The following is a 21,836-nucleotide window of genomic DNA, read 5'->3' on the forward strand; positions in this document are numbered from 1 at the left end:
ACTCAAAAAGGGGAAAACTAGGACATTTCTCGGCTTTGGGAGAAGCAAGACCACACGTCTTGTGAAGTGGAATGCCTTTCAGTCAGATCATATGTATCATATCATCATGAGAATAGCGCATCTCCGCGGCTCGACGCTTCGCCCTCTAAGTCGGACTACGACTAAAACGGCACCCAATCAACAGTCCTCTACTCTCTCACCTTCAATAGCAGAATACGAAAATATATAACCCCTCGCACACTTGGTCTGTTGAGGGCGGTCCGAAACTCTATCTGTTACTATCTACGTGTCGGGCTTTTTTCCCATCCCAAATAGAGGCACCAAAACTGTGACCAGAATCAATTGTGCTGGCCAGAGAATTGCTGCTTGCTCCGTGGGATGAATCTGTCCCCCTATTTGAGTTCATAGCAAAAACTTCAGGCTGGGACGTTGCCTTAAACCATCTCACATAGGCTTGTAGCCAGACTGAAATCTTGCTTGCTTCGAGAGATGTAAAATCTTTGATTGAATTAGCTAGGCGCAAATGATTGTAGATCGCTTGAAATAAGTCTGAGAAATTTGTGATGAGATTGTCATTCATATCCCCGTTTGTATATCTATTCGGCCTCCAGCGTTAAGTGGCCATCTCAAGTCTATGTAGTTACATTGAAATCTATGAAGACTGTACGCAAGTCTGTAGCCATGTTTAATGGGATCTTATCTGCTCAACATTTTGCTTATCACCAAAACCTGGCGTTCCACCAAGTGAGCCAAAGATATCACCGATATAATTCTGAGCAGGAAGACCAGCCTCGAATCTGGTGGACCACTCCTGGAGGATCCCCTGGATAACCTTGAGAGCAGTAAGATAAAGGTTGCGAGTAGATGGCCCCAAACCACCTTTGTCCATAACAAAAGGAAGTTGATGGGGCTTATCCTCATGCCCTCGGTCGAAGTTAGAAGCAGATCGAATCAAGAGGATTCGTGAAAAGTCAACCTTCCCTTGAAGTGCTGCGTTTAAAAGGCCAGCCAGCAGGGCATTATCCTCCTGGGCTGTCATCGTGTACTCCCCCTGTCCCGAAGTATAGACTCTTGCAACCTTCTCCATAGCTTCAGAGATTCTATGACCATGCCAGAAGGTGTTGGATGACAGAACATCTCCCTCAAGAACAGTTGGATCTCGAGCCGCCGCGTCAAAAACATTACCCGGAGAGTTCTTCCACAAAGCTCGATGCTCAGCAGCCTTTGGTGAGTCTGTAAGCTCAACAGTCTTGGCGACGGACAGAGCATAGTCTCTCAGGTTTGCATTAAGCTCGAATACCTCAGAGCCATGCACGATACCAGGGAACTGGTCAGGCATGTCTGCTCCCATAGGAACATACCCTGATCCCCATTCCTCCGGCACTTCTCTCGCATCAAACTCAAGCTGCGTATCAACCTGAACAGCGAATTTGGCAAAGGCAACAGAACCAATAGTAGCTCGCTTGGGATTAACGCCCGCAATACCGGTTAGGACAAAGTATGACTTTGTGAGGTCGAAGAGTGGCGACGTCAGGAGAGCACTGATCGACAAGGATGCGTTGATGACTACTCGTGGTCAGGAAAAGATCCTTGAAGGGGGCTGGATCCTTACGGGCAGTCCCTACAACCAGAAGTGCGACCTCGCCAGTTTCCGTGACATGAATATCCTCATAGCCCCTAGCCAAGCCCGGAACGCAAACCTTACGAGAAAACTGAAGAGCACTATCAGGAGAAAGCCAATTCCTTGATTCTTCGTAGAACTAGTCGTCGTTAGTCCAATGTTATCCCAAGACTCAACCTGTGCTCACCATAGCGATAAGCAGGACTTTGGGCGTTATTTTAGCGTTTCCTGGCTGCTGGGCCAGGAACCCTTGCGCAGCTGAGTTCAGTACACTCATGATACTGCGTATTGATGGGTATAATCACGGATGGCCTTTATTCTGCTGAAGTTTGGAAAGACTTTCTTGAGGCAATAAGTTGATTGAGGACAAAATGACCTCATTTGAGCATGGGCGGGGTCGAGATGGCGTGATCAGCGCAACTAAGGTTTGGGCTCCCTCATTATCCATTTTATCTGCCAGCCGAGGCTCACGATCCTCTCGTGTCCACCGCCTCGGTTCTCCTACAGTGAGGTTTAAGCAGATAGCGGAATTGAAGGTTCCACAAAGAGCCTTCAATTCGAGACTCGCTACCAGAGCCAGCACCATGCCCCAAGAATGAAAGCGACAGGCAGAACCAGTTTCGCAAAGTAAATCAGCTGCTCTCTTTGCTTCTGTGACCGAAAGTGCATTTGCTCTTCATAAAATCGCTTTGCTTCCACTGCAAGCCTCTCTGACTCGGCAGCTATATCTTCGCCCGACCTGTTACGGATCCTTTCAATCATGGCCAACACGTCGGCTTCCGAAGTTTGTTGTGCAGTTTGTTCATTTGTATCGCCGGGCTGTTGTCCCGGGGCCGGATGCTTGAATTTCTTATCTTGTGACATGGTATCGTCGACCTGCATCCTTGGTCGTGCAGGAAACGTTGGGGTTCGCGGCGGTATTGGCAGAGTATTGAAAGAGTTGTCTCTCTGATGGCTTCTAGGGTAGAAATATCAACCTGCCTCACTTTTATTTAATGTATATTGATCATGTCTGCCTAGGCTTCAGCCAAGGCAGATTTGTGATTGTGCAATCACCTTCAGTCTTAGGGGGCTTGGCCTAGCCTGTGTCACCCTGCAGCCTCGTATGCTGCACTCATCGCTATCTTCTTCATCTATACATATTGAAACATCAAAAAACTCCCGGAACTCTTTACTGAAGCATTTCTCTGGTTTATAAAGAGATTGGTGATCCGACATTATCAAGTCTCGGAATCGGAATTGGCTGCCGGACTCTCGGCCGAGCCGAGCCGAGCCGTGGCTATGACTGTTGGTCTGAGCGAATCCAGGTGCAATTATATGAGCTTCAGTTACAGAATTGTCCTGAAAGAGCTAAAATGTGTAACTAGGAGCTGCTCATGGATGTACTGGTCTAGCTAGCGTGCAGAGGGGCTGTACAATGGAAACAGGAAAGTCAAGAGCAGTTTGCCGTGCATAAGCTTTCACTATCAACCTCATGCGATGAAAGCCCGCTATTAGATATGAAAAGATGAGATGTGTTATTTCTAATTCTTAATCATATCTAGATGTATAAGTCTGTTGACCCATCAGCATTGGTTTTGATGATAAGGATGAAACAAGGGTTTGCCCAGGGACCCCTTTATGTCTTCCTCCGGCCAAAGAAGTCCATAACCTCCAAGCTGCCATGATCAAAGACGTATACCTGCTTGTCTCCGTCTGCGATATTTATAGTTACCATCCCGGCATATCTTGTATAGCGTGTCTCCCACTCCTGACTCGTAGTCGGGTAAGGGAAAGATGCGATCACCTTCTGCTGTCCGTCAAAGCGAACTTGTGCAAGGTTGTTGCCTGCTGACTTGACCAGGTAAATACAGTCAGAACTGGTTGGCTTGCCCGTGTCTGGCTGCGCAACTTTGACCCCCTCCAAGCACACAAGTTGGTCGTCGCTCACATCCAGCAGGACTTCGTTCCCGCGGACAACGAAGAGTAGAGGCACCTCTCGGCCACCACAATCTTGGCGGAACCGCACTGAGGCGGACACTATAGAGAGCCCGCCAACATCGGCACGTCCCCAGAGCCAGTTATCCAGGATCGTTTCCATCGGGACGTTGCCCCAGTTGTGGTCATGGTAGGTATTGCCTTCGACCTTGGTCTTGGTGCCGTTGACCGTGACTTCTCCAGTGAGCTGGCCACCAGGGACAGCTACGAACCATGAGAAGTGACGACCCTCCACGTCCCATCGACCTGAGCCCGGCCGATATGATGGAGTAGTTTTCTTGATCACCACGTCGAAACCAAATCCTTCCATCTCATCTGGGTCGACGAAGATGCGATACTCGTTGAGGCCATTGACACTGCGGAAGTAACTCTTGCGGTACTGGAGATCACAACGGCCCTTTGCCACTACAATCTCGGAAGGGAGAGTGCCAATGCGCTTATGCAAATCGCATAGTTTCTTGCCATCCTTGGCAATGTTGAGGTCAATGAGTCCCGTCTTGGGACCGTCTCCTTCTGTTATATAGAAGAAGGCCACTTGTAGAAACCATCCATCTTGGAGATGTGCGTCGGCATACCACCACTCCCACTCTCCACTTTCGACACCGGGACTGCGTAGGCCGTCTTCCCAGGTCGCAGGTTGAGAGCTGTCTAGCCCGAGCTTTTGCAAGCTCTGGCTATCAGTGAGAAGGCGTCCTTGTGCGGATTCAGTCATTGGTAGGTATGTTTGTTTCAACTCTTTCGGAAACTATGTAGGGATTGGAAGAAAGAATTAAGTTGATTGATGGTAAGAATACATGCTGGCTTGCCCTTGGACATTTATACATCGTGGTATGATGTAAGTCAAGGTGCGATTCATCGTTATTCAGACTTTTCTGACTTGCCTAGTGCTTCGCTTGTGGCAACCGTATGATTTTGGATAGCATCATGCCACTGGGATCAGGACGTAGCAAATAGATTATTCGCTATCAGTTACACGTGTTGATTTAAGTTTTTGATAGCTAAGATACCGGGATGCCGTATCGTTCCGCAGCTTCCGCGTAAACCGTACTTGGGTGCAATCAGCAAACGTCGCCGAGCTTTTGCCACTGATATTGGCTTGCTTAAGCCCTGCCCAGTTTTCCATGATAACATCAATCAAAGGTTTATAGAGTAACCAGTTATTACTATGCTTCCCTTCCAAGCAAACGTTTCAGACGGTAGTGAGTCTCGGAACTGCAGAAGATCTAGTGGAGTTCTCGGCCGAACCGAGCCGCGGCTATGCCTACTATTTTAAGCTGGGCGGAGGCCCAACTCCATGAGAGTATTCATATAAATTGGATTTAGAGACCGAGATAAAGAAAGAACATTCAATGAGAGCAGACTACTGCGTGCGGCAGAGATAATAAAATACTGTAGGTGTTGGTTGAGTTCAGAGCGGGGTTGAATTGATAACGACGATATGACAGCTTGACTCATAAGCGGGGCTTGATGATCAATGAATTACCTCAACTTTTGAGATCCCCGACTAACGACTCTGCTCTCTATAGAATCCATTCTCAGATCAGATAGCGATAATGTCTTCGGAACAACTCAGCGCTGGCTCACTCTTCAACCTCAATGGCCTTGTTGCGGTCGTGACAGGCGGAGGTTCAGGTCAGTGAACTCCCCTAAAGCACGGAATACAACTGATGGTCTTACAGGCATCGGCCTCATGTTCGTCAAGGCGTTGCTCCAAAACGGTGCCGCAAAGGTCTACATCGCTGGTAGGAGGAAGGAAAAACTGGATGAAGTCACCAGCTCATTGGGCGACAAGGTCGTTGGGGTTCAGTGCGACGTCACCTCCAAGTCAGATCTGCAGAACATGGTCTCTCAGATTGAGAAGGACAATGGGTACGTCAACCTGTTGGTGTGCAACTCTGGCATTGGAGGACCCCAAGTCAAGCCACTTACTCCCGAAACAACCTTGGAAGAATGGGCCAAGTCCAACTTTGACACGGATTTCGGTGACTATGTTGACACGTTCGCCATCAACACCGCCTCGGTTTGGTTCACCAGCATGGCTTTCCTCCCACTTCTGAAGAAGGGCAACGAGAAGGGAAATGTCGAGCAGACTTCACAAGTCATTGTTACAAGCTCTATCGCCGCCTTTAACAAGAAAGCTCCCGGCGGTTGGGCATACGGACAGTCCAAGGCTGGAGCTGTTCTCGCAGCCAAGCAGCTTGCCGTTGCCCTTCCTCAGTGGAACATCAGAGCCAACTGCATTGCTCCTGGATGTGAGTCAAGCTATGTATAACTCTGAAAGAGGCATTCTAACGTTTAATAGTATTCCCCAGCGAAATGTCAGAGCCGATTGTCAAGATGTATACCGATGAGTCAGGACAGCCTGGTGCCGTGCCGACATCAATGGCGCCACTTCGAAGAATGGGAGATGAGAAGGATATGTCGGGAACTTTCCTATATCTTGCATCTCGAGCGGGTGGATATTGTAACGGCACAGTTATAGTCGTCGATGGCGGTCGCTTGAGTAACTTTCCGACCACGAATTAGGACAATTTCTTGGATTGTAGGACATGATACATTGGATAAAAACACAATAGTTTCTATGTTCTTTTCCACCAATTCCAAGATATTTTATCTATCTCTAAGCGTCTTCCAGCCAGCCCGGGCTCATTAGAATTGGGACCTCATTCCGGCTAGGGTTTCTTACAATATTGCGACAATCACTCTTCAAGATGGGTGTACTGTACGTTTCACTGTAAATGCGCTATGTCTCGATTGGCAATTGCCAAGATCTCACATGAAAAAGATCCAAGGGCAAGGGCTTGCAAGCTGGGGTAACCGAAGTGCCGTTCGATGAAGTAGGACTTGACAACAAAATTGCTCGTTCGAGACTGGTGAAACCGGCCTGCAAAGACTGCATGTTTATCACATTCGATAAGCCGCCGGAGCTTCAATCATACGACGGCTTGATAGGCCCTGCAGCCGTATTCACGATACACCGCATTCTAAGCCCCCCGGTTGCTGCCTTGAGGGATCTCCTAGCTGTGAATCCTCAAACGCCATCTCAGGGATCATTGGCTCGTTAGCGGGGGATCGCTGAGGTGAGACTGAGCTGGCGGGAGGCCCAATGAGCGGAGATGGTGGTTGACAAAAAGCCTGGATCTTTAAGCGGCGAGATTATGTGGACGCCGCTTAGTCCTTTTCTGACACCCAGGCGACGCTTGGGCGCTTCGCCACAACCCTCAGCGGCATTGCTGCCTGTAGTCCTACCGAGAGTACAGGGGGTTTCTGTGCAGCACGACACGGGAAGTGACTCAGCCCGGCAAGGCATCTTGGCAATCAATCGTCGTATCGAATTCACGGTGATAATCATAATGCATGCAGGCATGCGTGAGCTGCCTGATTAGGCCAGAAGCTTGTGCAATGTGCATTTTATTATAAGACACATTCATCTTCAGGTCTCAACACCGTCATTCTCATTCACACAACTCCAAGCACTTCTCCTTTATTCACAATGGCGCGTACTGCACAAACAAGGGCCAACAAGCGTGGCGGCCGTCGCAACAATACAAACAACACGCGCAACACACGCAATCACAAAGAGAATGACCTCGAATACATAGCTCTCAAGCAAGAGGCAGAGCGACGCGAGCGCATCCTCGCTGACCGACGCCGAACTGCTGCCAAATGGCGCCCCAAGATCCCCGAAGTCCGAAAGGTCAACTTTGAGAACTTCAAGAACAGATTCCAGGACATCGATGAGCCTGACTATGCCATTGACGTTTTGATGTCGGGTACTGGTACCCAGGCTCAGATCCGTCGTGAGCATGGTCTGCGTCGACGTGAGGAGATGGCTCGTCTCCGTCAGAAGTACACGTATTACCCTGGTGGTGGTGTTATTGAGACACCTCATCGCAAGACCGATGCCTATGAGAAGGCTCGTCGCGAAAAGGATAGCCAACTGCCTTCCGACTCCGAGATTCAGCGCATTCGTATCCAGTCCCAGCCCATCTTGGGCCACTTGACAGCTCTGATGAACGACACCGAGAAGCGATCATCTCCCCGAACATTCATGCGACCTTTCAAGACTCTGGTGCACTTCCAGCCCAAGATGCGAGAGATCCTTGCGACTCTTGAGGAAAAGTGGGCTGATTTTGAAGACATCGGCAGCGAAAGCTCCGAGGTTGTCGATGTCGCTGAAGAGACTGAGGCAGAGGTTGTTGACGAGGAGGAGGCTGCTGAAGATGGTGATGATGTCGCTTCACAAACATCCGAGGCCTCCAGCATTGAGTCGGTTGACTCTGACGCAGATGAAGACTACGACAATTTGATGGACAGTCCCGAGGCACTTCGCGACATGCGATGCTACGTTGACTTTGTCGACAAGGAAGTCCTTCCTCTTTACAACCGCTTCGAGGGCTCTACCGCCGACCGCGTCAAGTTCGACGATCTCTGGTCCCTCTTCCGCGTCGGAGACCTCATCTACATGCCTGCATCCGGTGAAACTGGCGGCCGGTACCACGAGATCTGGCGTGTCTACAAGGTCCGAAGCCCCGAGCCTGAGACATCCTATCCCACCTCTGGCTGGGACTTCTTCGCAGATGAGCAGCAGATCGACGAGAACTCCAAGTTCAAGATCTCCGCTTATTACATTGATCACGACGGCAACACCTTTGGCGCTGTCCGACGCAAGTTTGAGATTGAGTCCTTCATTGGAGAGCGATCAATTGACTCCCTCGAGGCCTTCCCCATTCGATACCGTCACGACTACAAGCAGCTTCTCAGCTCAATGCAAGACCAGGGCCGCAAGTTCATCAACTACTTGGATGATCGCCACCACCAGTACAGCGCCTGGACTTTGACCAGAAACCCCCCATCCCATCGCACGGAGCCTGAAGAGGAGATACTCGACAACGAGGACTACGAGAAGATGCGACATCCTGAGTTCGTCGAGAGTGATGTCATTGTCGACTTGACAGAGGCTTACCAGAAGATGCCTGATTGGCGCCCGCGATTCCATCAACTCACGATCAACAAGTCTTCACGATGCGAGATCAAGGACGACGAGATGCCTATCCAACATTGGTTCAACGGCACCCGCCAGAACCTAGCATACTCCCAGAACGAGATCATCCAGCATGTCGATGGCGTCGAGGCCCGTCAGCGAAGGGACAACCTTGCCGTAGACGCTTTCCTCCGGGTTCGTGTCAAGGGCAGCCGAACGTTTGAGACCAACCCCAAGGCCTTGGAGCTTCGTGATGAGGACCTCGTTCTTCTTCCTAAGCGCATGTTCGCTTATGCTCTCCGTGAGCGTCGCTTCTTGCCAATTGATCTCAACGTTCTTAAGCCCGTGCGACGCGAGCCTGGTGTCTTTGAGAACCTCCGCATTCAGAGCGATTACAAGGATGTCGTTCGAGGCCTGGTTATGTCGCATTTCCAGCGAAAGGTTCTTGAGCGCAAGTACGCTGATGCCGCGACTGAGGGACCAAGCCAGGATCTGATCCAGGGCAAGGGTCGTGGTCTTGTTGTGCTTCTGCATGGTGTTCCTGGTGTCGGAAAGACTGCTACCGCAGAGGCTGTCGCTATGGAGAACCGCAAGCCGCTGTTTGTCATCACTTGCGGTGATCTCGGTCTTACACCTCATGAGGTCGAGTCTTCTCTGAAGAACGTCTTCCGCCTCGCTCATCTCTGGGACTGTGTTCTCCTGCTTGACGAGGCAGACGTGTTCCTCACTCAGCGATCCAAGCAGGACATGAAGCGCAACGCTCTTGTGTCCGTCTTCCTCCGTGTTCTTGAGTACTACAACGGGCTTCTCTTCTTGACTACCAACCGAGTCGGCACAATCGACGAGGCCTTCAAGTCTCGTATCCACCTCTCCCTATACTACCCTCCTCTGGACAAGACCCAAACACGCGACATCTTCCGCCTCAACATCGGCAAGCTCAAGCAGATCGAGGCCGAGCGCCACCGCATGACCGGCGAACCTGCCCTCATCATTAAAGAGAACGAGATTATCGACTTTGCTGCCAAGCACTACGAAGAGCTTGCCCGATCAACTGGATGTTGGAATGGTCGGCAAATTCGAAGCGCATTCCAGATCGCGTCCAGTCTCGCCATCCACGATTACGCCAACCAGGCCGAGGCAGCTCGATCTCGTGGCCAGAGCCCTCCTGCGGCTCCCGTTCTAGACAGGACTTGGTTCGAGAAGGTTCAGATGTCGACGCAGAGCTTTGATCGGCACATGAAGAAGGAGGCTGGTAGCTATGACTCTGAGATGCCGATGCGAAGCACATTCCAGGAGAGCAAGTTTGACTAAGTTCGGGGATTCTACAACTGGGCTAGACATGATTGATCACGACTGTTTTTGCCGTTCTCATTTCTTTGGCGTCATTAGCGATAGTAAGAAACTGACAATAACGTCCTTCGGGTTCAAGATAAACAATACACTGCAATTTACGTCAAGACACACCAGAGTGTGAACTTTTGGAACAAATTAAACAAATCACTGGCTTTTCATTTGGCTTCTTTGTGTTTAAATGTTCGCAAATAACCGTTTTGCGAGCGTTTATTTCTGTCCACTTCCCTGAAACGGCCTAACCTAAACCCTCTCGCATGCTTTCAATTCCGAGCAATCGATGCCAGTTTCCAACAGCCTCATATGCGTCCGTTAATTGCACTGGCCGTTGAGATAAGAGACTATTTGTACGCAACGCGACACGGCCGTTTTAGGACAGGAGAGAGTTGGACGTCTGAGACAATCTAATGGATGTACCTGTCATCAGCCAATCGCTGCCTTAGATTAAAGTTCAGCCATTTGAAGCTGACAACACCAACCTCGAAGATACCCCGCGTTGCGTCTCTCATAAACTCGCTACGTAAAGCCACCGACTGAACACGCGCCTCCTGGACTGTTGTATACATTTTGTCCTATTGAAAATGACAGCTTCTGCAGATTCCGACCCACCGCTCTTCGAACCGGGCGCGCGCTCGAAAATTTCCCGTTATGCTATGACATACGCCAGAAGGCATCCCGGAGACGTGTTGTCATACTTGCGTCGTGTCTGGCCAGAACAAGGTGAAAGACTAGTAGAGAACTCGGCCTGCTTGAGATTCTTAGGGGCCTTTAAGGTTCTTCTCGAGAATGGAGAGACACTTAAGATCCACAAGACCTGGATTCCGCTCCCGGAGCTACGGCGCCTTCGAGGTCGTTACTTGTTGCCCGGGGAAAAGGCCTCCTTCCCTTGTCTTGACCCCCCTCTCCCCGAAGATGGTACCCTCGGAGATTGGGAGTTTCTTCTTCAGCTTGGATGTCAAACCACGCCTGATATCTACTTCTGGGTCAGCACTTTGTCGGATATCAAGTTCAATTCACAGGACAAGGTTACCTCCCCGCAGCGAGTCAAGGATCTGTATCTATTACTGTATGAAATTTATCTGGAAGCCATGGATGGTAACAAAGGTGAAAAGAGGATCGCAAGTTACATCAGGTACGGCCATTGTTGATTGCATATGCGCTTATGGAGTTGAGCTGATGGTAGAAATAGGTATGGTTTCACGAGAGGCTCGCTCCTCCTACAGTCACAAGGCTGGGGTAACCCTGATCTTTCATTTCGCTATGGCCCGGAGGGCATGTACTCGAAGAAGTCCTCGATGCCACTACCAGCTGAGTGGAACGCAACACCATCCGAGAGCAACCTGATCGCAAGATTCTACAAAGAAGTGCTTCTCTTAGAAGACGTGACTGAGTATAGTATTATCCTTGAGGAGCTTAAGCTTTACCGAACCAAGTACCCATCTCGTGGGTCAAGCGCTATTCAGGGAATTCCCGTGAAGACATACCCAAATTGTATCAAGGTCTTGAAGACCTTGACGTGCGTGGCCGAGATAGAGAACAAATGATGTCTGTATTCCCCGAAAGGAAAACGATAGAAATACGAAAAGTCTGCTGACTGTAAACGATAGACAGGAATTCAAAAAACATCCCTATATCATTTGCTCTCCTAAACCCAAATGGGGTAATGAATGGATTCACCACGAGGAATGTGTCTGGTCACATGGCGTGAATTTACCTGATCAAATCGACCTCAGTCAAAGATACCCTCAGCTCAAATCTTTCTTCGTAGATCGCCTTGAGATACCAGAGTTGACGATGAATGTCCTCCGGAAACAACTTCTTGAGTTCGCAGACGACGCGCCTGCATACGAGACTTTTACTTTGATGTCTTATCTCAACACTCTGGTGCAGAACTTGGATGCACTCATGGATCCTAGCGAGTTCATTTCTAAGCCCATCTTCCCCATTCTTTCTCCAACAGGCGAGTCAAAGCGTGTCTGTGGTGACACGAATTTCTTCATTGTTGACGACATGCGCCTTTTCAATTTGTTCAGGGATAGGGCCAACATGCTTGCTTTTACACGCAGTCAGGTTATGCGGCTCGACCCTCTGTTCAAGTGGCTTGGCATGCAAAAAAGGTATCTAACTCTTCAGGCAAAGTACGTTGTTGACTGGCCTTGTGAGGGCAACTTACGCAAGATTGAATGGAATATTGGCCAGAAGGCGGAAGCGCTCCTACGGTACGTTCTTCTAAGTCAAACAACTTATTCCTTTGTGCGAGGACTAAAACTTGCGTCAGGATCGCTGCTTATTTCCGAAGTTGTCGAACGGAAAACGACTTTGATAGAAATGAACTTCTCCAGTCTTTGCGACATGCGATCATGATAGAAGTGGAAGATATGTTCTCTGAGACAAATCTGATCGGCATTGACACGAGGGATAGCCAGCATAGAGCGAGTGAACCAAGCAACGTGGTCAAAGACACCTATCCTCAGTTGAAGTTGACGAATTCGATTTCGCGGAGAGTTATCGCTTATGTTGCAGCTGACAAAAAGCAGCAAGAGCTGGCAATTGCTGTTGCGTTACCTCGCCTACTAATGGAGTGGCTCATGACACCGTTGAACTATTACGACGGTGGCCGTGGCGGCCGCGTTAATATCCCTGAACTTGGTGTGAGTCTTGTGAAGAGTGTGTTGAACGCACCTCCTGAGTTGGCCAATGACATACTCGAGGTCGAAGGAATCGAACAGCCTTTCCCAATTCAACAGGATAGACGCGGGTAAGTCGTCTCACTTAAAGGTTGTCTGATGGGAAGCTAACAGATCGTAGTGCACCCGAAAACGAAGAGTGCTTAGACCAGGTGGAGGTTTGCTTGGATCAGATGGAAGTCCAGAAGGCGAAAGCGACACACCAAACCAGACGGACGCCGGCGACAGCAACACCAGCACAAACAACTCCAGTCGAACCCCCCTTGGAACAGGCCCCTGTTACTCAAGTGCCCGGAACTACCCAGGATGGGCTTTTATACGAGCCTGTGGGCAAGACCCCCGACACCGAAACTGCGTCGAGGCGAAAGATCTTGATTCCGCGAACGAGAAAGCTGCAGCCTAGCGCCGGGGCTCTGGCATCTTCAGGATCCCCCCAGTTTACTGTCGAGTCCACAGCTCATGAGGTGCTTTAGCTAGCGGGGAAGTAACATCTCCAGAGAGCATTCATTAGCTCACATATATCTTGTATACACTCGCCGAAGACGGGTTGCATGATGTCTGAACTCGAATTACTATTTTAAGCAACAGCAAGTATAAGATTGAGGGAACGGAAGGCTTTACACTTCACCTCAGAAAGGTCTTCAGATGCGAGACTGATAGGAGAGCTGCTGTTACGGGGCTTACCACAGTGACTGAAGACTACCAAGTGACTTTCGGCACTGTACGTGTCGAGTTGGGCGTCATCTTGAACATTGGGGTACCACCCACCACCGACAACTTTGGTGGTGCGGGGGTTCTGTCTCACAATGGCCGAAGTATAGGCCAAGTACCTTTATCATTCGCGTCAACCGTCCCAAAGGACTAGCCACACGCTCTTTGCTTTTTATCAATGTGAAACCATCTCAAGCCTTTTGGCCAATCATCCTTGATAATCAACTGCCACTTTCCATTATTCTGTTCACAACGCCCCCTGTTGACCCAGCCCTCTTTAGATCAGCACCGTGTCAACTTGCATTAGATGGCTGGACGCGTCCACGTCGCGTGTATCTCCCTTCCGCCTCAACACTCACTTTAACAAGTGAACAACTCTTTTGTTTTAGATCACGCAAACTCTCGATCAAAAAGATGCCCTCACTCAAGCAATTCGACTCCCGGTTTGACCTACGCTACGTAGCCGAGTCTACGATTGCTCTTCTGCTTAAACACAAAGACGTTTCACCTCAGGCGGCCGATCTCTCAGATACTCTACCCACCCTCTACTATTCGCTGAGCCGTGTGTACTTGACGGATGTATTCATATCCGACCCCGAGATCGCTTCCAACTCGAAATACATCAGGTATGAAATGATCTTCCATTCATTGTTTTTCTGCGCACTAATTGTGCCCCAGAGACCAATTTGAGAAACACTCACTTCTCTGGCACCACGGTTGGAGATCACCTAGCGAATGTTGCATCAATGGCCCGGCTTGGGTACGGTCAAAAAAATCCCTGTCGCTACTGCCACGAGAATGGAACTTGTCAACAGACAAAGAAAAAACCATTAAGAAGTTTTATGAGAATGTGCTTTTGATATGGCAGCCTGAAAACACATGTCGTACTGCCATTCGCGAATTGGAGTATCAGCGAGCTCGTGAGGCTTCTGCATCTATTGATGATGTGTCAATTTTATATTATGCTCTTCAAACAATGACTTCTCCCTTCTCCCTCTGTCACGCGTCGCCAGGGGAAGGACAAGAGGAAGAACAGCGGATAATCGACTCAAAGAAGGCCATTATGAGGGAAGAACGAGAGTTTGTGAGGTAAGTACTTGGGTATTCTACGAAGCATGTGCTGATAGTGGACAGGGATGCTTTCTATTCTCAGTCTTGGATTGCTGTTGAGCACAACACAGGCGTCAAATGGCTTCGACGTGTGGACTGTATTTGGGCACTTCAGCACAACCATACTGGAAAGGTCGATTTGATTCTACGATATGACAACATGTTCAACTTCTTCCACAATATCATCAATGTGGAAACGGGTCCGAGAGAAGTTTATGAAGTCAGCCCGATTCCTCCCGACCCTGCCCTGTTACGTCGTCAACGCGCGGCTCTGGTCGATGTTGACGGGACGATCTTGGCCAACTTACCATCTGACCCCCATGAGGCCTTCACCTTGGCTTACTTTCCAGTATACACTACAGCGAGTAGAGTTGAACTGATGCCCACTGACGACTATTTCTTGATTGCCGACGACCTGGTGCTCGAGATCATGTTTCGGGATCAAGTTCCCATGCTTGTTCCTAGCAAGATGGGAAGACTTGAAACGGAATTCGAATGGCTTGAAATGACGGATAAGTATATATCCAACAATGTGATTGAACGACTTGTCTGGCCTACTGGGGCAAAGCAAATGAAGTTGAGTTGGAATATAGCTGAGAAGGCAGAGGCCATTGTCAGGCTAGTATCTCTTTCTTCGTGCTGGCCAATGCCTAACCTGCCTGCAAGTATTGCTGCTCAGTTCAAGAGTCCTCGTGCCGGGAACGCCTTAGATAGGCGAGAGCTGCTCAAGATTCTGAAGGAGGGCGAAATGTTCGCTGTCGAGGGGGCAGAGCTCATGGCTGGATTGTTCACAACCGCATCGGGAAGCTACTCCATGGGCCCTTGCTTTAACAATGACCATGGCTTCGTGGCTCCAAGCACTAGGCTTCCTGTATCAGTTAGCATCACTGACTCCGGAATGACTTTGGACAAGCTTGTTGTTCACATCTCGGCTGATGGAGGTGATATACGGCGAGCATATGGTGATGGACTCCCAATACGTTTGTTGCATTGGCTCATGGTAAACCCGGAGACCATGCGGCTAAACCAAAAGCTCAGTGGACGAGCTGAGACTATCTTGAGGAGCGTCCTGTGCACTCCACCTGATCTGGTCAATGCCGTCCTGGAGGAGAAAAAGATTAAGCTTGTGAGGGACTTGGACCTTCTAACGGGGTGGATGAGCGAAGAGTGAGTTGTACAGTTGTTGGATCAATTCTATCCTTGATGCTGATACCATGCAGATCAGAGAGCAAAGCCACGCCCACCAACGCTTCGAATACTATATCCATGGCTCCTGACAGCTCAACACCATCAGATTCACCCTCGGACCAGTACCCGCATCAACACTCTCCCGAGGTCACCCCGGCCGCGCCGAAGACAGGGCCTATAGAGACACCAGTAACACAGGCCGCCAGCAGTGAACAATTCCACATGGAATTCAAGCCCAGCACAGCAACAACAACGCAGCGGCGGTGCCTTGTGCCCAAGTCACGAAGGTATATGCCTCAATCCTCGGAGGAGGCTGTGCCTGGTTCCCCTATTTCTTCTGATACATCCACCGTGAATGCATTAACCCGTCGCCTTGAGCTCCTTAGAATCTCAGATACTGGATCGGGAGCGCCCAAGCTATGCAGTGGCTTTAGCTCAAGGGAGATAAGCCAGAGGAGTCGTTTTCGGCCATTTAGTGCTTCACAGTCGGACATATCTACCTCGTTCGTTTTCTTAGGTGCTGGAGCGGAAGTAGTCGTTTGAAACGGAGTTGTTTGTTCTTGTCACGTATTCACGCGATTCATTTTGATCAGTCTATCCGCGCTTCCTATTTGAGTGCATTTAGTCAATTGATTCATTGTGAGGTTCAATTTGAGCAATGAATAAAACTGTACGTCTGTTACGCATTTGTACCTATTGGCAGGGAGAGTAAAGAGTCAGGACTGGTCCGGGATAACTGAGTGTCCACTGAGGCTTCGTGATCTGGAGTTGAATACGCCTGTAGGTGATCCCAAAAGCCATTCTTTAATAACTTCCAGGGAAAAAGCCATTATTTGGAACCGAAAATTTGATTATCCCTTGCTTGTCCCGAATGTGCTTCCTTGAGTGGTGGCTGAAGAAACGAAAAACACGTTGGCGTATGAGCAGGGCAGTTGTAGACGGGGATGTCTTTCGTAAATTTCTCACACTGTACGCACCGCAATTTGGTTCAGTGTTTAGGCCTTATGATGGTGCTTAAGGGGCCCGTTCCTGGCTTGATAACGGCCCGAACCCGCCATAAAGATGGCGCGTTTTGGTGGGTGTGTCCAATGACGCAATTCTCAAACACGGTATCGATACTGTAAGTGGAGGCATCCGTACTGTTTTATTTAGAAAACTCCATCGTGAAACTTGCGCGACGCCTTTGCTACAATTGAACTTGTACCTGCAACTCAAGTTCAGTTATCGTGTCTGACACCTTTTGACGATGTCTAAGCCCCTGGAATCGGATCCTCCCCTTATCGACAAAGACGATCCAGAGCGCCTCTCACCAGCGGCGCTTCGCCTTGCAGACGACCAACCTCATGAGTTTCTTACATACCTCCGTCGCGTCTGGAACAAAAACAGGCACCAGACCCGTCAATCTACGAAGTTGCTGCACGATTTGAAGCAACTCAAAGTCTCTTGTCACGACGGAAATCTTCATCCTCTTTCCGAGGCATGGTATCCTTCACAACCCCTTGTCAGCATTTGTTCATCTTTCCTTTTGCCTGAGGAACGATTCCGCTTCATTATTCTCAACGACCAGAAACCAAGCCACGAGGATCCTTATCCATGGAACTTCCTCACGGAGATCGGTTGCCAATACGAAGCCGGCGATCAGTTTCTCACTGATCTCTTGCTTACCATCAAGAAAGCATGGCCGGTAAATGTCAAGGATCCGGAACGCGTCTCCAGGATTTACGGCTTCTTCCTTCTTCGCCAAGATCATAAGAAATCGTTCCCGGATGGTACTTACTACAGGCCTCTACCTGACGATGAAAACTGGTAAGAGTGTATTCACTGTTGGCCGTGTCATACTCTGACTTTGCAGGGACAATTTTAACACTCACGAACTCCTTCTCTTCAATGGCAAATGGATAAAGCCCAGTTCGTGCTTTCACCATGCGCCGGATTATGTGCAGTCGAATAGAGTCCTCACGCCAGTGCCAGCCGGAACTGACCCAAGCTCCTTTAAACCACTATGGATATGTCAATTCTATCATTTGGTACTCCGTATTCCGGACTTTCCTAAGACATGGACTGCCATCATTAATGGGCTAAGAGCACTTCAGAGTTCGACTGGCCAACCGTCCATTCAACACGTGGTTGAACTTTATCGTGCCTTGAACGAGCTTCAATTATCGAAATCAGAGAGAATCACCATAAGGTCAGTATGTCGTGATACCCACACACTGGTTTACTGATTTGAAGCAACAGGGACCAATTCCTACAACACAGATTGATTGCCGTCGAGCAGGGTGGTGTCGTTGAGTGGCAAAACCATATCGAATGTATCTGGTCGCCACTCAAGGAAATAAGGAATTTGACCGAGTTGAGTAGACTCTATCCAGATCTCAAAGAATTCTTCGTGGGCCTCATCGGGGTTGAAGAGGCTACAGAGAAGATCATGTCACTCATGACCAATACCTAGTCAAGATTTCAACCCTAGTTGCTTTCACGGACTCGACAAGCTGGCTGGGACTCATAGAATTGATGAGTTGCACTCCCCACGCGACCCAGAGTGCGTGGACGGCCGATCCTGGTCGATTGATAAACCATCCCTGAACTTCAGGGTCCTGGTACAGCGCAAGACATTCTACCAAGAAACTGTTATGTTACTTGATATGCTTAGTCTATTCGATCGACCGTAAAATTGGTAATGCTTGGATAATGGTAGTTATCATGCCATGCAAAAATTTCTCGAGGCAGTGCCGCGTAGTTTCTCGGCAAACGTGCCGAGTACCGTGATAGTGGCTACTAGCCTTGCTACAGGTGAGAATAGCTGAGAAACATGAACTCTGATGCGATAATGTGAGCTCTCGACTGGTAGTGCTTGATATAAGAATTTTGTGTCATCAAAAAGTATGATGAGATATTTTGGTAAGGGTAACAGACAATTTCAAGATTATTGAAAGAAACCAGCAGTTGATGAGGCCAGCCTGATTGCCGAGAATCACCAAGATACCTATCTCGGCATACGGCACGCTAAGAACCACAGAATTAACTCATGCCAACATAACTACTTTTGACAGTGGAGTCCACGCCAAGGTCGCCGAACTGACTTTGCCGTCCTGACGGCTTGGCAGATCAGATCTTGTTATAAGATAATCAATCAATGATCATTTTCATCTTATCTGATCTGCTTTGATGTGATCATCGTGAGGCCTGTACACGAAAAACTCGACATGAGTGCATCCGTCGAGAAAGGTCACGCTGAGGCGGAAGTGACCGCTCCAAACGAGGGTCTGGTCCGACCGGAGACGTCTTCAGGTATGTTGCTGGCTTGTACTTTCACAAGTTTCTTATTCTCATAAGACCAAAGGCGAATCTGTCGAAGAAGTCCTGTCAGCTGCTGGCGTGGGCTTCAAGGATGATGATCCAACTCTACCATGTCTCACTCTTCGCATGTGGACAATCGGCATTGCCCTCTGTCTTGTAGGCAGTGGTGTCAACACTTTGTACACACTGAGATTCCCATCCATCAGTCTTTCGCAGTCCGCAATACAATTCCTCGCTTATCCCGTCGGCAAGGCATGGGAATATGCGATACCGGATTGGGGCTTGACCTTGTTTGGCAAGCGACATAGCCTGAATCCTGGACCCTTCAACCATAAGGTATTTACTCCCCAGAAACCTCGAAGAGACACCCGCTCACCCTGACTCAGGAGAACATGCTTATATATATTTTGGCCAACCTTAGCTTCTTGACCCGATTAAGCGCCGATGTCCTTACTGAACAGCGCGTCTTCTATGGCCTCGAGGCAGGATGGGGTTTCGAGATCCTCTCAACACTGACATCAATTCTGTTTGGTTTTGCTCTGTCAGGCTTGACGCGATCAGTAGTTGTCGAACCAAAGAGCCTCGTTTGGCCAGGCGTCCTTGGAAATACAGCTCTCAACGCAGCCTTGCATACGCCACGCAAGGAGGTGATTGCTGGGTGAGCACTTCTCTCAGCGCTTTCGGAGGCCGGTTCCACTAACTTGGCCGCAGCAAGATCTCTCGATACCACTTCTTTATCCTCGCCTTCTTCGCCTCTTTCTGCTGGTATTGGTTCCCCGACTTCATCTTCCCTGCCTTGGGTTACTTTACATGGATCTGCTGGATCGCCCCCAAGAACCCTGTGGTCAACCAGGTGTTCGGTATGAAGAGTGGACTAGGGTTGTTGCCCTTCACCTTCGACTGTAGGTGTTCGCCGCTCTATTATTCGAGGCTTCGGTCGCTAACGGGTTGTTTCTTCAGGGAGTCAAATCGCCTACATAGGATCGCCGCTTGTTGTCCCAGTCTGGGCTATTCTCAACGTTCTCGCTTCGCTTATCTTCTGGATCTACATCGTGAGCCCCGCGCTCTACTACTCGAATACCTGGTTCTCAGCCCATCTACCGCTGCAAAGCAATTCCATCTTCGACAATACCGGAGAAGTCTTCAACGTCTCGAAGGTTGTCAATAAGAAAGAAGGCTTCACTTTCGACCATGATCTGTATGCACAGTACTCTGACGTAAGTCTCTCCCCGTCACGACTCCTAGAGATGAGAGATGCCAACGCACTTCCCTAGATCTATCTCCCAGTAACCTATGCGCTGAACACTTTTGGCCTGTCGTTCGCCACCATATCGTCTCTTTTTGTCTGGCTCTTTCTCGAGAAGCGCCAGGACTTGGTGAGAACATTCCGCGATGCATGCAAATCATTGACGTCAAAGAACACATCAAGTCGTGACAGACTGCAGCCACAGTATGATGCCGTTCCGCTTTGGTGGTACATGATCGCAGCTCTTGTGGCGTTGGGCATCGGAATCTTCACGTACGAGTACTACCCCGTTCAACTGCGTTGGTACGGTGTGATTTTCGGCATGGTAGTATCTTCTGTCTTCTTCATCCCTGTGAGTACTTCGACCTCCACTCGTAAGGACTTTACTGACATTTGAAGCTCGCTTGGGTGTATGCTACGAGTAACATCAAGATCCAGATCGATATCTTCTGTCGCATCATCGCCGGTTACGTCTGGGAAGGCAAGGTCCTTGCCAACATCTGGTTCTTCAATGTTGGATATATCTCGGGTATCAAGGGTCTTGCTTTCTCACAAGACCTGAAGCTTGGTATCTACTGCGGTGTAAGTGGTCATTGTCTTGCCGCGATTGATACCTCAAGCTGACTTGCCTCAGATCCCTCCCCGAAGCCTCTTCCTGGTCCAAGTAGTCGGCCTTATTATCGGAACTCTTGGTCAAGTGTCCGTCCTCAACTGGGCACTTGGAAACATCCCCAACGTTTGCAATGCCAAGCTTGCCCCGAACGGGTTCACTTGTCCCTTCTCACGAACTCATTTCAACACAAGCATGGTCTGGGGCGCCCTCGGTCCCCGTCGTTTCTTCGAGCCAGGTGCCCTTTACAGGCCCTTGCTCTGGTTCTTCCTGGTCGGAGCTCTTCTTCCCGTCGTCGTATACCTTCTTCGAACCAAGGCCTTCCCTCATGTCCATTGGCTGAAGAAGATCCACGTTCCGCTGTTCCTGGGCGGCTTGAACTATATCCCGCCTGCATCAGGCGTTAACTATGGTAGCTGGGCTTTATTTGGGCTTCTGTTCGGTGCTCTTGTTAAGAAGCGCAAGGCCAGCTGGTGGCATCGATTCAACTTTGTGCTGAGCTCTGCTCTGGATTGTTCTGTCGCCATCGCTGGCATCGTCATCTTCTTCGCCATTTTCTACACCGGTGCCGCGGATAATTTCAATTGGTGGGGAACCAATGTGTACAAGGTCAGTTGACAAGACTCAAGACTCATCGAGATGTGCTTTCAGTTAACGGTGCATGTGACAGGATACCTGCGATTGGAAGAGTTGCCCTTACAAGCCGTTAGCAAATGGACAGACCTTTGGACCTTAGTAAACTACGAGTACAGCGAGTCCAGACCTTCTGCATCCGGTCATACCTTATATGAGAAAGTTTGAAAACACGTTTAAAAGTAATAAAGCATGTTTGCAACCTAGTTTGCTGAAGCCAAACGGCGTAACGATTGTCTTGCTTTCATGCACTGATTGCGTTTGGGTTACAGAGGGAGGATCTGAGCCCCTGTAACGACCAGGCACCAACGCACCTTGTGATGCGCGCAAAGGCTCCTGTAAAATAGTGATCAGACACGCTAATACCGGATGGAGGCCCCCAATACCACATCGGCAAAGTTAATCTTGGTAGCTAAACA

General features: G+C 49.4%; 6 protein-coding genes across 6 annotated transcripts; 4 read left to right on the forward strand and 2 right to left on the reverse strand.

Annotated features, from left to right (window-relative positions):
* Nucleotides 1-685: 685 nt before the first annotated feature.
* On the reverse strand, nucleotides 686-2,485 carry FSUBG_4063 (purine nucleoside permease; the record flags this gene model as incomplete). The annotated part of the gene is made up of 5 exons (XM_036682012.1): nucleotides 686-1,566; nucleotides 1,613-1,760; nucleotides 1,809-1,902; nucleotides 2,093-2,122; nucleotides 2,193-2,485. The coding sequence occupies 5 exons, from the start codon at nucleotides 2,483-2,485 to the stop codon at nucleotides 686-688; spliced, it is 1,446 nt and encodes a 481-aa protein (XP_036540370.1).
* Nucleotides 2,486-3,239: 754 nt separating this feature from the next.
* Nucleotides 3,240-4,310, reverse strand: FSUBG_4064 (uncharacterized protein; the record flags this gene model as incomplete). The annotated part of the gene is made up of 1 exon (XM_036682013.1): nucleotides 3,240-4,310. One exon carries the CDS (start codon nucleotides 4,308-4,310, stop codon nucleotides 3,240-3,242), a length of 1,071 nt encoding a protein of 356 aa, XP_036540371.1.
* An 841-nt stretch (nucleotides 4,311-5,151) lies between these two features.
* Nucleotides 5,152-6,124, forward strand: FSUBG_4065 (uncharacterized protein; the record flags this gene model as incomplete). Its single annotated transcript, XM_036682014.1, has 3 exons — nucleotides 5,152-5,230; nucleotides 5,278-5,850; nucleotides 5,901-6,124. The coding sequence occupies 3 exons, from the start codon at nucleotides 5,152-5,154 to the stop codon at nucleotides 6,122-6,124; spliced, it is 876 nt and encodes a 291-aa protein (XP_036540372.1).
* A 967-nt stretch (nucleotides 6,125-7,091) lies between these two features.
* On the forward strand, nucleotides 7,092-9,893 carry FSUBG_4066 (TOB3 (member of AAA-ATPase family); the record flags this gene model as incomplete). The annotated part of the gene is made up of 1 exon (XM_036682015.1): nucleotides 7,092-9,893. The coding sequence occupies one exon, from the start codon at nucleotides 7,092-7,094 to the stop codon at nucleotides 9,891-9,893; it is 2,802 nt and encodes a 933-aa protein (XP_036540373.1).
* Nucleotides 9,894-10,513: 620 nt separating this feature from the next.
* Nucleotides 10,514-18,080, forward strand: FSUBG_4067 (uncharacterized protein; the record flags this gene model as incomplete). The annotated part of the gene is made up of 14 exons (XM_036682016.1): nucleotides 10,514-11,064; nucleotides 11,122-11,448; nucleotides 11,540-12,151; nucleotides 12,211-12,690; nucleotides 12,741-13,083; nucleotides 13,257-13,417; nucleotides 13,720-13,956; nucleotides 14,009-14,419; nucleotides 14,465-15,607; nucleotides 15,661-15,915; nucleotides 16,691-16,748; nucleotides 16,884-17,434; nucleotides 17,481-17,816; nucleotides 17,867-18,080. The coding sequence occupies 14 exons, from the start codon at nucleotides 10,514-10,516 to the stop codon at nucleotides 18,078-18,080; spliced, it is 5,679 nt and encodes a 1,892-aa protein (XP_036540374.1).
* A 754-nt stretch (nucleotides 18,081-18,834) lies between these two features.
* FSUBG_4068 (OPT family small oligopeptide transporter) lies at nucleotides 18,835-21,402 on the forward strand (the record flags this gene model as incomplete). The annotated part of the gene is made up of 8 exons (XM_036682017.1): nucleotides 18,835-18,919; nucleotides 18,972-19,264; nucleotides 19,315-19,586; nucleotides 19,640-19,830; nucleotides 19,889-20,145; nucleotides 20,203-20,526; nucleotides 20,574-20,756; nucleotides 20,809-21,402. The coding sequence occupies 8 exons, from the start codon at nucleotides 18,835-18,837 to the stop codon at nucleotides 21,400-21,402; spliced, it is 2,199 nt and encodes a 732-aa protein (XP_036540375.1).
* Nucleotides 21,403-21,836: the final 434 nt, after the last annotated feature.

This window comes from Fusarium subglutinans, assembly GCF_013396075.1.
Source record: "Fusarium subglutinans strain NRRL 66333 chromosome Unknown NRRL66333_c0000036, whole genome shotgun sequence".
In the NCBI taxonomy this organism is placed as follows: Eukaryota; Fungi; Ascomycota; class Sordariomycetes; order Hypocreales; family Nectriaceae; genus Fusarium; species Fusarium subglutinans.